This window comes from Limulus polyphemus, unplaced genomic scaffold (assembly GCF_000517525.1).
Source record: "Limulus polyphemus unplaced genomic scaffold, Limulus_polyphemus-2.1.2 Scaffold1075, whole genome shotgun sequence".
NCBI lineage: Eukaryota > Metazoa > Arthropoda > Merostomata > Xiphosura > Limulidae > Limulus > Limulus polyphemus.
The window spans coordinates 234,743-251,629 of record NW_013666685.1 but is presented as its reverse complement, the minus strand read 5'-3'; the positions used below and the strand labels follow the sequence as shown (position 1 = coordinate 251,629).

Sequence of the window (16,887 nt, the reverse complement as noted above, 5' to 3'; positions counted from 1 at the left end):
GGGCGTCTGTCGCTGTACAGAATGTTCACAGATAGGTTTATGTGCAGTACGAAACATTATCCCCTGTGTGCCTTGGTGCCTTAAATATCATTCATTCTAAATTTAAGAATAAGATATTAATTATAGTATCTTAGAGCTGTTTTTACTTTGCACTTCGGTCCTGTAAAAAAATAAAGTACAAATAAGTTAATCAATCTATACATAAGTATTGGTCATTAATTATTGTTTCTGTGTTTGTTGTTACGTGCAAAGCTACACCGTGTGATATCTGCGCTGCCCCCACCACGGGTCTGGAAACCCAGGTTTTAGGGGTATAAGCCTTCAGACTTATAACTGCGCAAATGGGCGGGTGGGGGGCATTAATAATTTTGAGGTGGTCCTGTGTTTTGTTAAGTTGGGTTTTCGTCAATGTACATGTAATAATAAGTTATTAACTTTAGCGTGATGGTGATATAGCTTTCTAACACTGCAGATCAGTCATTCCATATGTACAAATACGCTATGAACTACCGAGTGATAGCGCTGTTCTTTGTTTTATTATAAGGTTGTCATTATTCACGTAAGAATACAGAGGGTTCGGTATGTTATATTCAGTAATTTTGAATATGCCAATCAGCAAGTTAAATGACAACCACAGCCGATATAAAACTCGCGGTGGAACGGCATATATATCCGAACTACATTTAGACATTGTTTGACGTTTCGTAGTTAGTGTGATACCACTGAAAATTGATCGTTTTTTGAAAGATTATGTAACAGCCCTTTCAGACACAAAGTATTCAATAAACATGTTCTCAGATCAGGAATTTAGAATTTTCAAGTCGGGGATATCCCTGGATTAATGGCATTGGAAAACAAAGGAAAATGGATCAAATTTCAACACCGGAACCATCCAGAAAAACATTTGCAATGAGTCGTTCCCATGACGTGGGAAACAAGTTACAGCGTTTTGTAACAGATGAGAATGTACAAACACAAAGATCATGGTAAATAAAGGTATGCAAAATTAATAACAACATAAGCTGTTTTCACTACATATCAATTCAACCGTCACATACCTCAAGCAGCTGCATAATGAAAGGTTTTCATGCTATTCCATACGAAGACATATGTCATGTAGTCGAACGCAGCGTCTTTGATTTCTGTGCAATCGGATTGTTGAAATGGACACTGGGAAACCGTCGCCTTCGTACGCGATGGATTATAGAAAGCCAGCAGGGAGGTGTGGTGTGCTTTGGATCTTTTGGAATGGAAAATACACTACAGAGCGAATGTCAAGATGAACGTGTTTCAGAAAGCACAAGACTGGGCGTGGCGACATGAGCTATAACGATGTTGTGAGGCTCAAATCGTTTTAACATACCGAACTGAACCTTTGTTACTTTTTAAATTGGCCATTCTGTGTGTAAAAATAGGCAAATAATTAACGTATTGCTACTGTGCTTTGTTACATTGCAAGTTAATTATTCGACATTTTAGAATATGTTAATATTAACCACGTGGTAGCGCTGAGTTCTGCTACCTTGCAAGCTAGTCTCTCAAAGAAGTCGTAATAAGTACGAATTTTCTAGTTTAGCAGATTATATTAAAAAATTCCATGAAACGTTACAGATAAATGACATTGATTTGCGATTTAGTTTTTAAGGATGTTATTGATTAATTCCTTCGATGTTGTGTTTTCTTTTGAGTAGAAACTCACAGGCTCAAGTGAAAAGGAAAGGTGAACGTGAAATAAGTAGCATGTATGCGGGAAAATATAAATTTCAAAGTGTTCTTCCATCATAGCACCATGTTATACCAGACCTTCTATAACAATACGACATGATACCAAATCTTGTACGACAATACGAAATATCAGGTTTTCTAATACACTACTAGTTATAGTAATACTAATTTGAAAAATAAAGTTCATTCCTTCTATCCAATCATTGGTGAAAAGGGGGAAATAAGAATTTTTCTCTTTATACTTAATTCTAATGCTAGAAAAGTCACTATTTTTAAATAATGTATTGTGAAATTTAAAATAATGTATACATGCTTAAGATGGTTTATTTAGAATTGAATTTGTTAGGATGTTTGGTTGCCAGTGTATATACACTAAAAAAGACTCATAATAACAATTCCAAGAGCAGCTTCTCATCCTATACGCAAACTCCCTCAGTCCAGATAAAGAAGCTATTGGTCAAAAAACACACTGAGAAGGTGTCAGCCAGTATTGCCGCCGTCCTAGCCAATTATTCTATCTGTCTAACATGTACAGTATCCATTAGTAACTTGTGAAAGTAACCAGAAGTGTCCTATGGAGTAATTCCAGAAATTGGTGCAACGTTTAAAGTCCTTAAAATCACTTGAAAGCCATACATGCAGACATCCAAGGATAAATTTGATAACTTTAATTGTAAGTGAATGTTATGGACCTAGCGTGGCTCTTCAACCTGATCATTATAATAATTAATGGTTTAAACGTTTTACAGCAAGCACACTGTGTGGGCGGGAATAGAGGGCCAGATAAATGCAAAATTGCGTATTTTATGCCACGATGTATGGCACATTTGAATTTTGTTTTTAACGTCGAACAGTTTCACTTTCAAAACACTTTTAATTGAAGCCAATTTTAGGTAAAATTGTCGCGCTCGATGACTAATTTGTATATTAGAACAACTTCCTGAATTTGTATCTATGTTATCTTAAATATATACAGTTTCCAGATAAAAAAAGAAGGCTATCACATTGTCATTTGTTCTTTCTTGCTCAAATTTACTAGAAAGTGTTTTTGATAAATTTGTACTCCTTGACTTTACTAAGTTTGTACTTCTTATTTTTAAGGTGTGCACGCCACCCACTCTCATTTTGATGTTTATGTTTATACAGTGTATTTGTTTTTGTATGTTATGTTCATTGTAGTTTGATTAAATTGTAAGAATGACTTTTCTGCTCCAAGAACGGATTGAGATAGTAGTGATTTATGCCAAAGAAGGCAATTCACAACGGGTCACAGCAAGTTTCTCACGAACGACATCCTGAACGACCACAGCCAAGTCACAGCAACGTTTGAAGAATTCTGACAACATTTCTTCAAACCGGTTGAGCGATCTCATTCAAAAAGACTACGAAGTGTTATTGATGATATTCACCAGAAAGTAGCTGTGTTGTAAAATCCTCAGTAGACCACCGCAAATTGGCCGATGAAGTGGGCGTGTCACATGCGAGTTTGGCCAGGATTTTGAAGATGAATAAGTTACATTCATACAAATTGCAAATTCACCAAGAACTTTGAGATGGTGACTTAGACAGACTAACTGAATTTTGAGAAAGGTTGATAATGATGATTCAAAACGAGGACAGTTTGGCTGGACGTATTTGTTTCTCCGATGAAGCGTCCTTCTTTTTAAATGGAGAAGTGACATAACTGTCACTATTGAACACACAAGAACGGGCATATGATGAGAACGGGCCAAGTATAACATACCCCAGAAAGTCAGTGCTTGGGATGGAATAGCAGGCGGCCATACCGTGTTTCTTTTAGATGGTCCGAATTATTTACAGATGCTTCAAGAGGTAATTTGCTGTGCTTTACTTAGATGACATTTACCCGATTTCTGAATGTGAAATTGATTTAAAACAGGGCGGTGCTCCATTACGTTACAGTAGGGAGGTGCAGAATTATCTGAGTGATGCGTTCCATAATCGATGGATTGGCCGGCTAAGGCTCTATGAATGGTCGCCACGTTCTTCAGTCCTCACCCCGCTCGACATCTTCTTGTTGGGATTTATAAAAACCAAGGTCTTTAGCACGCCATCAAAAGGAACGAGAGAACTAACAGCGGGAAGAGTTGAGGAATAAGCGAATATTACACCAGATCAGTTAAGAAACACCAGACTTTATTTTTGTGAACAATTCACATATTGTCTTGAGGTTAATAGATACTGTTTTGAGCAGCTGTTATAAACTGATAATTTAAGATATAGACTATGTGTCAAACGTTTACGTAATACCGTAAAATACGCCAAAAATATACATGAAGTATAGAACATACTCCAAAACTATCAAAGAGGGTCTTAGAGAAAATCATAAGGCTTGAATTCTGTTACTCCTGATACATAAACGATAACATCATTTTTATTATCTGTATTTGATATTCTTAAAACAGTATGTCAATAAACTGTTTTGTATTTCGTTCTCATCACACAATATGATTGTTTATTTTTATTTGTTTTTGTTTTTTAAAGTCGAATCAGGCTAATTATCGTAAACACAGACACGATACTGACACTCGCAGAACATAATTAAATAAAGTGCTAACCAGAAGCAGCAGCAGTTTGACCAGAATGAAACTGAGATTCTCACGTTAAACCACATCTTCAAGTTGTACTTCACGTTTTCAGGGAAGTCACACGTACGGGGTTTTCAAGAAGTAACTTTCCAGTGTATAGAACCATATTACTCAGCATAAATAAGTGAAACTCTATATACGTACCGATTTGTCTATATGGTTTATTTTAATATCAAAATTAATATAACGTGTAACTATTAATTAATTACCAATTATGAGTGATGCGGTTATAACATAACAAAGCAAGAAAAACGATACAACTTTAGTGATAACTAAACAAACGCAGTCAAAGATTCCATTAAATTAACTTACAAAACACGTTCAAAAAACTTGTTTAATAAAAACTGTTGTTAATAAACATACCTGTAATGATCACTATATGTATCGTAAAGACAAACCAACACTTGTATTATATGAATTTTAACATCTGAACAAAAGAAAGCGTTACTGAACAGCATCATTTTATCCTGATGACACTTAAGAACTCTCCAGACCACAAGTCAAAAAATATGTAAACTAAAGGATAAACAAAACTAAGATCATGTTACAAACTGCAATGTGGGGAGAATGAAATGTATCCTACGAAGAAAGATACCTGTGAAGGAAGAATCCATGCAACGGTGTAGATACGCCATTCTATATATATCAGAAAATACTCGTACAGAGTAAAACATTAGGAAAGGCGACATGACCTACCTAACATTTCGAAGAAATTGGTCCATCAAAATTATAGTGATAAATTAAGTGAGTATTATGAAAGACACGATGTAAAGAAAACATCATAAGGATTCTTCCTTTTATTTTCAACGTTGTATTCACAGTCCGGTTATGAAACCATTAGTTTATATGTGAATTTTATGTAGTTTTTTTTTTCTGTTTCATAGACGAAACTTATAACAATACGAATTGTTTATACCTATGCTGATATACATTTTTATGTTTATTATTCTCGTCGAAATGAAACCAATATATATGGTCATGAGAAACGCTTCTTATTAATACATATATACACATGAAAAACGTGTATTGCGAAGTCACTTACAATACATGTACATATACATATAAAAGTTGCAACACTGTACCAGTTATAGGGAGTTCACTAAGACTAAATTATTATTTAATAGGAGCAAGAGTAACAAATAAGTATTAGAGAGTGGTAACCCCTGAGCATAATAATGGACGCGTCTGGCTTCCACAGTATGATATCGCGTGCGGGTGGGCTTAGAGACATTTTCCACGTGGTTGATGCGCGTGTGGGTTACGCGCTATCTCGCGTATTCTCGCGATTCTTACGTACTTATTAAAATTTTAAGCACATTTGTTTAGTGGTGCGCAATAACAGAATACTAACCAAAAGTAACGATTCTGACCGTTTTCTTGATTGGCTGATTCGACAAAATATCTAGATGAGACATGTACGTTGATACTTAATATAAAGTTTAAAAATAAACTCCCTTAAACTTGAGTTTCCATCAGCTTGTGAAAAGAAGACTAGTATTTCATAAGAAAACTGGTACTTCATCAGCGGCATGAGTGAAGAGAGAAACGTTTCGGAATAGCAGGTGAGCCAACATATTACTCTCTGAAGCCAGCAAGTTACTCATCATTTTCTGGTATTTATATACATCATTGAGTGTTCTTAGGTGTGCACGTGAAAGAGCTGAAAATAATCAGGGTCTATGCTAACGGTGGTGGCGGGGAAACGGCAGGGGGGATGAGCCCCCTGAAATGTCGTTGACTTGCCCAAGCTAATGCCGTCCATTCGTATAATGTTATATTTATTTTAGGTTTGGTCCCATTATGTGTTTCATTCTTCCCCCTCCACCCTAGTAAACAAAACCACCTGGTAAAAAATAAATCAACAAAAGTACTATTATTACGGTATTGTATGTAATATTCGGAAAATTGAAATCACGAACAAAATGTTTTTGCTCTGCTTGGAATAAAACCATTTAATAGTGGTGTGCAGTTCTATTAACACAGCCGTGATGTTTAAGGCACAACTTAGTTATAATCATCTTTATATGTTTATGCTCGCTTGTTTCTGAAAACTAACTTTGTGTTTGACTAAGTGTTTTATCAAAAGTGATTTTGATCGCGCACTGATACTGTAAATTATTTTCTCACAGGGAAACTTTCTTTTGCTTAAGCAACGTATTTTAGCATCATAATTTTCCAAATTATCACCAGACTTCTCTCGAAAAAAAAAATAAACAAAGAAATGGTAAGAATCATATTTAGGTCATTTATAACAAGAGTATTTGTTTCTGTTTGGTCGAGTGTCAGATTATGGAGAAATTATCCGTCAGATTTCCGGGAATATGCAGGCCGGATTAACGCAAACAAATGTCTACGTTATGGAGCTTCGTGGTCACAATAGTAACAGTTTTTGAAAAATGGAGAAAGTAAAGATGATTGGTTAACATTTCTAGTTAGAGTAACACGTAACAACAATCTTTCGTTCTAATTTCGACTGTTTTTCTTTATACACGTTCTCAATAATAATTACCAAATTTAGGCTTTCTCCTTTGTGTAATCGTGTTACTTCATTATAGCATACTAACTTGCTGAGTAATAGTTTAAGTCTAGAATTAGAAGTTGTTAGCGTTTTATATGATGGAAAGATGAGAGATAGAGACTGTGTATTTATGAATTTCAACAAGTGACTTGTAGAGTCGACGCAGCTGTGATGACGCACAAGATCATCATTAAGTAGTTTATTATCTTTACATCTTAATCATCCAGTTTTGAAGTCTTCCACAAACTGTACCACTGTTTTAAAGTTAACGTTACAGCGTTTGTTGATTTTACTAAAAATATATAGCCAACATCTCGGTACCCACAGAAATAAATAAATAAATAAAGTGCGGATTATAAAAGAGAGGGCATGAGTCACTGATTAGAACTTGAGAGGATGTGGCACTGCCAATAAGACAATATTTTCTGTTTTCAATCTGTCAGTAGAGTCATTTATAATGTCTATAATATCCCATAATAATTTTACAGGATAGGTAGACTTTTTTTTTAATATTTACTTACTCTCGAAAAGTTTTTATTAGTTTATCATAGTAGCATGTAAAATAATATATCGTTTATATTTACCTTAGAACGCTACAGTTTTCAGAAGTGTGATATATACTTGTTTAGTAATTTGCTCATTCATACAAAGGTTCATAAGTAATACCCTAAATGTTAAACCAATAATCGTGATATAGTACTTCCGTTAAACGCTTCACTGAGTGACTTGCATGGTGAGTTAATATACCTGTTTTGAAGTAGAAAGTACAGTGATTGATAAGATTAAAATATGAAAACAAAAAGGTTTTTGTGCTGTTATTGTTGGAGATATTTCCTCAGATTATTTTGCTACCCTTAGGAAAGAATATTAAGGTGATATGAGTAGTTGTATCAACTGACATAAGTATCGACTATTCTCCACTTTCTCTGACTTCAGCACAACTGAAGAAAGGGTTGCCAGTTTCATCACTCACATTTTGTGTTCAGTAAGATATTTAATTTTCAAGAGTGTACATGTGTGATCCACTAGAGAACTTGTTTGTTTGTTTTCGAATTTCGCGCAAAGCTACACTAGGGCTATCTGCGCTAGCCGTCCCTAATTTAGCAGTGTAAGACTAGAGGGAAGGCAGCTAGTCATCACCACCCACCGCCAACTCTTGGGCTACTCTTTTACCAATGGATTGATCCCACGTTTGAAAGGGCGAGCATGTTTGATGTGACTAGGATTCGAACCCGAGACTCTCAGATTAAGAGTCGAGCGCCTTAAACCACCTGGCCATGCTTGTAATAAATAAGTTATATACAAATTAAAATATACAGTCTCATGTGAAGCACAAAGTTTATGTTTTGATTATAGGATTTTACTACACGATTCAACAAACATATGCGATCAATTTAAATCGTAGAGATAATGTTAACATAAATGTGAATATTACCTCAGTTCACCGAAAATGTTGAACGTGTAAACTAGTTTAAAATATTTCGTCAAGAGTTAATATACATGTTTTAAAGTAATGTACATTCGGTTATACATAAATATAGAAAACAAAGAACCAAAAACTGATAAAAACAGAAAATACGTGTGATTTTTGTTCCACTCTTACTTGTGTATCTGTTAAAACTAGGAAAAGCAAAACTGCTACTCAAAGAGCCAGAGTGATTGTTGAATTGGAAAACCAAAACCTTATAAAAAAGATCTGATCATGCTTCTCCAGCCTGGGAGTTATACACCGTAAAATTTAACATGAAGATGAGTTTTTGTACAGCTGTTGTATATTGTACAGTACCATTAATAAAGAGTTATAAACGATTGATACGATAATTAATTCTCATGAAAAGATTGATAACCAGTTACCACGCTCATTAAATTATTAGATTGGATTAATCATTTTATGTTGTATAAACTTTGTTCTTGTCGCTATGTGTGTGATATTTCAGAGTGTGGATGAGGTCCGTGTTTATTAGATTGAAGGAATGGGCTTAATGAAGTTACTGTTTCCACCCCCTCTCCTTTTGTATAATATATATACAGACACTAAATTGCTCATCTAATCGGGTACGTTTCGAGGCTGTACAATGCCCACTTCACACAGGTTGAATGAATCAGCTCTTTACTAAAAGTAAAAATTAGTGGACACTCTTCTCTTCCATCGCCCCGTTTTTCTTTTACGTCCAAACCCCAACTCCCTCATTCGCCGTAATCAGCATGGACGCAGTAGTATGAACCACGTACTTCAGCTGTTAAATATCCCTAATTCTGCTGGGATTTCACTGCAAGTCTTGTGTGTTATTGATTGGATATGAAATCAAGAGGAATTTCTCTGTGTACCTTCCACATCTATACACGATAACACACACACACGCGCACATTATGTTTATGCTTATTTGACCTGCCACTTTTGTCCAACTCGGTTTATCCTTTTATCTTTATATATATTTTGTACGCTATAGCGTCATGAGTAGAAAACTGAATTATTTTTTTAATGAATTTTCTTAAATACAAGCCACAGGATACTGTTTGTATGTAAAAACAAATCACACAGTAGACAGGTGGTGTTTTTTAAGGATAAAAATTATTGATCAATCCTGATGGTGAGGAAACCGTAGACTATTGAAAAAAAAAAAGATCTCCAAGTTTGAATACATTACATATGAGACATATCAAATTGTTAAGGATACCCAAAAAGATCGAATACCCACCGAAAATTTGTACTTGCCGTAACCAGACATGTTTTATTAGCAAGTTTTTCAGGTTGAAAACATGTTTAAAGTGCAGCTTTAATGAAACATTAAAATTCCGGGAGAAAGGGACTAAATCAAAATGGTGTCAAAATAAAGAATACCCAGAGAAGCTTAAAAATAAAAGAGAATATAGAGAGAACTAGAGCGGACTGAAGAGACATAAACAGAGATAATGCCCAAAAGTGGTTAAAACATACAGAAACAAATCACAAAAAAGCCTTAAGAAACAAGAACATAGAAAAAAAAAGAACACGACGTTTAAAGATATAAATATAACGATAAACCCCAACAGTAAAAATGCCAAGAAAATCGTCTGGAGAACAAACGTGAAGCGGGCTTAAGAACAAAAAAAAAGATGGGACGAAAAATAAAACCTAAAAAAATAACATGGGGGTAAATTTATAAAAGATGTTTTGTAAAATAAGACCCACTAAAGGAACACACAAACACGGCTTTCGAATAAAATCAAACCATCATTTCATGGGTTATAATTACCCTATTTACAGAAACTAAGTTCATGTAAAGACTAGTTTATGTCAGACCAAAATCCTTGTTTTAAGTCTATCAATACCGCCACCTGCGTATAGAAAGCGCATCTTTAAATGTTCTAGGCTGGTTCTTATAGAAGATTAAAAAATATATTTAAAATAGGTAGAGGCATAGTCTTCTATCCCTTAAAACACGTCATGATTTCATTTATTCTGGTAATGTAAGTATAGAAATGTTGCATGTGTAAAAATATCTAATCTACGGATTAATCTAATCCTATCTTATGAGGATGTTCGGATACATATGCTCCCATAATCTGGTCTCTCTTAAATAAATCGATTTCGGTTACTCCTTCTTTGGATCACTCCGAGGTTTTTGCGCTCTTGCGAAGCCTTCCTTCTTCCCCCAGACTGCCTCAGAGGTTTTTTTGTCTTTCCATCGCAAATGTAATCAAACGATGTCCACGCGGCAACCTTCGATTTTCTTTATCCCCCGGTTTAATATAAGCAACATACTTGACAGGCGAAGTAATGGACGAGCTAAGGGCTTAGGGAATAATCAAACGACGTAAAAATAAAACTGTTTCGTATTCATCATTACGGACTTCTGTTAGGTCCTGATTAAACGGAATTTATCTGTCATTGTCAAACTTGGCAGCCAAAAGGCAAGGTTAGGTATAACGTTACAAAAATATGTGTCCATGAGATTTATAGCACATACATGTATCACCCATATCACGTCTTGTATGTACAGAAGTATTAAAGAAACAGTTTTTAATTAATGACCAGATGAACAATCAAAATTGAGTGATGGCTAAACTTTCGTAATGTCGTTACCAAAAATGAGCGAAAGAAAAAAAAAATGAGTGCATTTACCAAATATCTTTGTGTGGTTTTATTATCACGTTGTACGTCTGTAGGCTAAAAATCGGGTTTCTACTCCAGTGTTGGGCAGAGAACATAAAGTCGACTTTATGGTTTTTGCTCTTAGCAACAAACAAACAAATCTTTCTTTTGGCCCGTCTCGTAACTACGAAAATTCAAATTATAAGGCCTGGTCATTTTAGTATGAAATGTGTTCTTGAAATAGCGCGCGCATGTTTGAGAGATGTACGTTAGCAGATTTACACAGCCTACCAATAAGTAAATAGACAACCCACTCTGGAAACAGTGCAGTTTTTAATAAAATAAACACAAAACAAAGGCTACTAGATTACCAAATAATATTTATTGGACATGCCTTTAGCAATATTTCAGGCAGAAACACTCGTACACATCACATTGACAGTGTCCGAGATCTAGACCTACAAGACTACCGAGGAAGAACGTAAATGACAGAGTACAGATGGTTGTTTCGGAAGCTTTTGCAGAGAAAGGTCAAAATAGAGTTCATTGGTTACGGGAGAGTGGCATTGCTCGCCCTTTCAGCCGTGGGGGCGTTATAAGGTGACGGTCAATCGCACTATTCGTTGGTAAAAGAGTAGGTAACCCAAGAGTTGGCGGTGGGTGGTGATGACTAGCTGCCTTCCCTGTTGTCTAACGCAGATAGCCCTCGTGTAGCTTTGCGCGAAATTCATAACAAACAAACAAACAAGCAAAATCTGTTGTTTTTCCATCATGACTAAAATTGCACGGCGATGTCGCCAGTGACCTGGTGACTTGTCGCTGACTTTGACTGGCCTCCCATTGTTCATTTGCGCAAAATCGAGGAAATACAGTTAATTCTTGAAATTCTCTCGTTCGAGGCGTGGCTGTTTGTATTCTAAGGTCTTTACCGAGCCATAACTATATTTATACGTCAGGATTATTTGCATATTACGTCATAGAGACGGTCGATATATATTGTTAGGGGTATATATTCACTTATTGATAGGATGTGTACATTATTTCATGACCGCTTACAAAATAAAGTCTTCGCCCCTTTGTAAATAAATTATTTATTGATATTTATCGACTAGCTATTTGCTGTTAGTATTTAAATTTTCTACTGATTGTAGCGACAAAGAAACTGTCGTCACTGTATCTCATGAAGACCAACTAGAGAAACCATAAATAATATTTTCATTTTAAATAATCTTGGCTTTTATATTGAAGGTGGGATTTATACGAACCGTTTTGGATAATAGTCTGTATATTGATTAAATCTATAGCAAGAAACTGAGTTTAGTGCAAATATTATGCTCTGTCAGCTCTTGCATCTTCGTGTGTGTATGTGTGTGCCCGAATTTGAGGAATCATGCTTCGAGGCTTGTTTCCGTAAATATGCGCTCCTCTCTTTCGGTCTGTGAATGCGCTATAAGAGTGACGGTCAAATCCTACTATTCAGACAGCCAAAAATATCCCAAGAATTTCAGGTTGGTGCTGTTTGCTAGCTGCCTTCTCTTTAGTCGATGAGATAGACCTTTGATAGATCGATACGCTTAGCAACTACCAAACAACTAGTCTGTGAATTCAAAATAAGGAACGGCTATGCGCAGAAAGCCCTTACATAGATTTGTGTGTGTGTGTGTGAAATTGTGAAAGAAATAAATATTTACCTGTATTCATTATATACTTTAAGTGACGAATATTACATCACTCGTAATACAGGAGCGTTACAGTGAGGGAGTTAAGCTGTAGTTGTATTTAAACCTCGTGATTCGTAAGCCTGGGTAGGATAGCTTGTTTCTTGAGTGGCTTGTGTTGCGGTTAACTTGGCTCTGAGCCAGACGTTACTTACTTCTTTAATTTGTACACCGAACGTTGTTGGCTTAGCTTCCAATCACTCCCGTAGTTGGCGTACAGAAAAATTTTGTCAACAATAGAAAATAAGAGTATTTGTTTATTCTCTTCCCCAGGGTGTTATTGAGCCGAACAGTGAAACTGTTTTCTACTTGGCAGCACTTGCACTACAAGAAATAGCAGGGGACTACACTGAGTAAGTATAGAGTGATAAACAGTTTATCTTAATATGTAAAAAATAAGTTATTACCTGAAAAAAAAAAATGGACATGGCTTGTTGGACCCATTCTTGGCGTTTAACTTCAAAATTTTTTAATAGTAATTTAAACACACATTATCTATCTCTAAATATTACTACCATCTTTCCTATACTGCTTTTGGTCTGAAATCTTCCCTAATTTATTCAATTCATTTTGTGTTGAAAATTGTTTTGAAAAAGCAACTTTAAATGCTGCACAAAGGCTTTTAACCCTCAGAGTATAAATGGAGGGGAGGAGAAAGAGTCGTGAGGAAGGAAAGGTAGTTTGAAGACTTTCAAATTTGACTAAACCAATGTACTTGAAAAGTGGTATTAATATCTAAGAAGCCTTAAAAACAATAGCCTTAGTTCACATTTTGTGAACTTTCAAATTGGAATGCTATAGAGTAAAAAAGATGGATTTACATAAACATTGTTATAAAAAAAAAGGGATCGTTCAAAATAAGTATACCCCTTTAAAACTTCGTAAGTTTCAATTTGTCGAATAAAGGGAGGTTTGAGGGCTCTTAAGATTATCTTCTTGGTTTAAATTGAAAACTGGCAAAAACAGTTTTTCTGTTCAAATCAAATTGACAAAAATGTTTTTGAGTAAATGTTTTTGTTTTTTTTTCCTAGCGAGCTTTAACTGATAATTTATTGGTGTGTGTGTGTGTGTGTGCGTGTATTTGCAATGATAATTATTTTCTCACCACTGATACCTGCTTATAAAACTTTATTTATAATTAATAAAATCGCATTAGAAACACACCAGTACTTAAAAATTCATTATTTTCATTAATTAACAAAACGTTTTGAAAAATTACTTTATTCTTATCTCGGCCCCCCAGTGGCACAGCGGGATGTCTGCGGACTTACAACGCTAGAATCCGGGTTTCGATACCCTTGGTGGGCAGAGCACAGATAGCCCATTGTGTAGCTTTGTGCTTAAATAGAAACAAATTATTCTTATCTTGTAAGTGGCTGACTTTATTCAATATTTACTTTCTATACTAATTAAGTACATCAGTAACGTACTTGTATCTGTGACATCTCTGATATAAACACTGTAGTAATGATTGTTTTGATTATGTTTATCTACCGCACAAGTGTGACGTTTTTCTTACTACGTGAATATCAACCATATAAAAATCAGATGACTGTGGAGGCCTATAAGCATGTATGTTCTGAATATCATATATCTTATTTCATTCTGTTTACAAATTGTGGACTTAACAAGGAAAACAGGACCTCATAATTGTTATAATAATTTGTGTATTTTATGTTGTAAAACTAAAAGAGCATATACATATACATGCACACACGTATCCACGTGTGCTCGTGTTTTACATACCTCTGTGTGTCTGTATATGTATATATATATATATATATGTAATGTGTTTGTGTGTGTGTATATGTATGTGGAAAGGGAGAGAGGCTTCAGTTAATGAGCACAGTAGGTCAATGCTTTTGGAAACCAGGAGCTCATCAATAACCAAGCGTGTAGGAACTGTTAATTTCACGCGAATGTAAATGTGTTAGAGCAGGTTCAATCAAGATGATTAGTACGTTAACTTAAATTGATTATGTAATTACTGGGAGCTAGGATTAAACTTAGATATTGGCTGGAGGGCTCTTGGATGTTTTACTTGACACATTAGATAACATTTTTTGTCAACATACTTGGTAAGTTTGCGGACTTACAATGCTAAAATCCGGGGTTCGATTCTCCCAGTGTACAGAGCGCAGATAGCCCATTGTGTAGCTTTGTGCTAAAACAACATACCTGTTTAAAACATGACAATGATGTTCACCATGCAAGAACCATAACGATCTACAAGAAACGTTTGTGGTGGAGGACAAGGATATTGGCCTTAACTCTCTCATTGCTGGTGATTTAGTGCTTCAAGTTAGCATTAGTTTTGGATATAGCTTTTCTGAAATAAATGGACCAAAAGCGAATGAATGAAAGTGTACTTACTCAGTTATGACAAATACTGAGTAAAAGTTTTCATCAGATTTGCTGTCATACGGTAAGAAACAAAGAAAGTGGTTTTAGACTTACTTGTGACTCGTGATTAACTTTGTATCTATCCATCCATTCATATATCTATCTGTCTATCAGCTACGTACAATGGTACAATGACTATACCAATGCTAATGGCAATCTAGATTTATTTTGTTTTATGACAGTAATCATTAGTGGATAAATTCATTTATTTTCACTAAAGTAAATAATATTTGTTTTCGTCCCTGGGCTTCAGGTCTTACAATACTAGAATCTGAGGTTCGATCCTGCGGTAGACACAGCGCAGATAGCTCATTGTACAACTTTGTATATAAGTGATGGATTACAGATACACATTATATATATATATATATATATATGTAAAGAAAGCATTCCACCAAAATGGTGGCTGTCTGTAACATTGTTTCATATTAATCTTCTTGTGTTGACCATCTAAATTAGCTTAAGATAAATATTCTTAGAAGGTTCACAATTTCATGCTCGTTCCATTAGTTGTTTTTGAAATTATTATTCTCCTTGTAATAGATTTTTTAAACCATCGGTAGACTAAATATGCTTCAGTTACAGCTAACTGACCAGTTATACTAAGGTCTCAGTGCAGATTCGTTGTATGTTAAAGCACGACAGTTTTATATGTTCGTTTTTAACAGTTGTGGAACCTAGCTCTGGTATCCATTTAAGAACGTCTTGTTAAAGCAATGCTACTTGTTAAAAGAAACGAGATAAACGTTATTTTGTAAGACGCAGCGAGACTGAGATTTTGAAAATGGTAGCTGTTTGATTATTGAGATTTTGAAGATAGTAACTATGTGATTGGTGAGATTTTGAACGTGGTAGCCGTGTGATTGGTGAGATTTTGAAGATGGTAGCTGTGTGATTAGTGAAGATATTTTCATCTTTTGGAACACATTGGGTTTATTGAAAGGAAAACTAATAACTGTTACATCTAGACACTCACGTATGCACTTCAATTAAACTGATGTTCTTGAAGTATATTCGTATCATCTATAAACATAACGTTTATTATACTCAAAGGTTTTATGACGTTATTATTTAAGTGTCCATTGTGTTTCTGAATTCAAGTACAATTAAAGATGCCAACATTCTCGGGCGAATGCAACGCGTCTCCGCCATGCAATCCCAACAATGCCAATTTTGACACCAGAAAAATCAAAAACTGACTACATCACTGCTTTAAACCTGTAAGGAAGTATCTTTTTTTACCAAATGCCATATAAATTGGGCCGACAAACGGTGAGTAGTTGTCAAAAAAACTCTAATATTATGCTTTCTGTGGCATCTTGACCCCCTCCCCATAATTACTAAAAATGGGCAAGTCCAGCATTTTTGTTTGTCAATGGGTGTTGTAAATTGGTTGAAACAATGTTAAGAAATTGACCAAAACCCCTAAAATTATGGTTTTAACCTTTGACCCCCATTAAATGACGAAAGGTGGGCATATCACACATTTTTGTATCACCAATTTCATATAAATTAGCCGAAATAAGGTGGAATAAATGTAAATAAAACCCTAAAATTATGCTTTTTGTGGCATCTTGAAAACCCTGTAGAAAATTATTTTTTTACCAAATTCCATGTAAATTGGTCACAATATGGTCGAATAATTGATCAAACCCCCAAATTTAAGCTTTTTTGTGATCTCTGAGCCCCACTAAAAAGATTCAAAACGGGCAAGTCCAACTTTTTTGTATTTCAATGTGTTGGACGCATGAAAATTTAACGTGTGGCAATTTTCATCTTGATTGCTGTAAATATGACCGCACAGTAACCCAAAATATACATTTTTGGGGTTATTTGACC

General features: G+C 35.1%; 1 protein-coding gene across 2 annotated transcripts in view; it reads left to right on the top strand.

Moving 5' to 3' along the window:
* The window catches only part of LOC106462020 (probable serine/threonine-protein kinase DDB_G0282963), a 142,620-nt gene that overhangs the window by 89,378 nt on the left and 36,355 nt on the right, over window positions 1-16,887 (top strand). For both annotated transcript variants that reach the window (XM_022389130.1, XM_022389131.1), the window contains exon 9: window positions 12,919-12,998. In XM_022389130.1, the coding sequence (XP_022244838.1) occupies window positions 12,919-12,998 (80 nt within the window). The remainder of the gene's footprint in view (window positions 1-12,918; window positions 12,999-16,887) is intronic.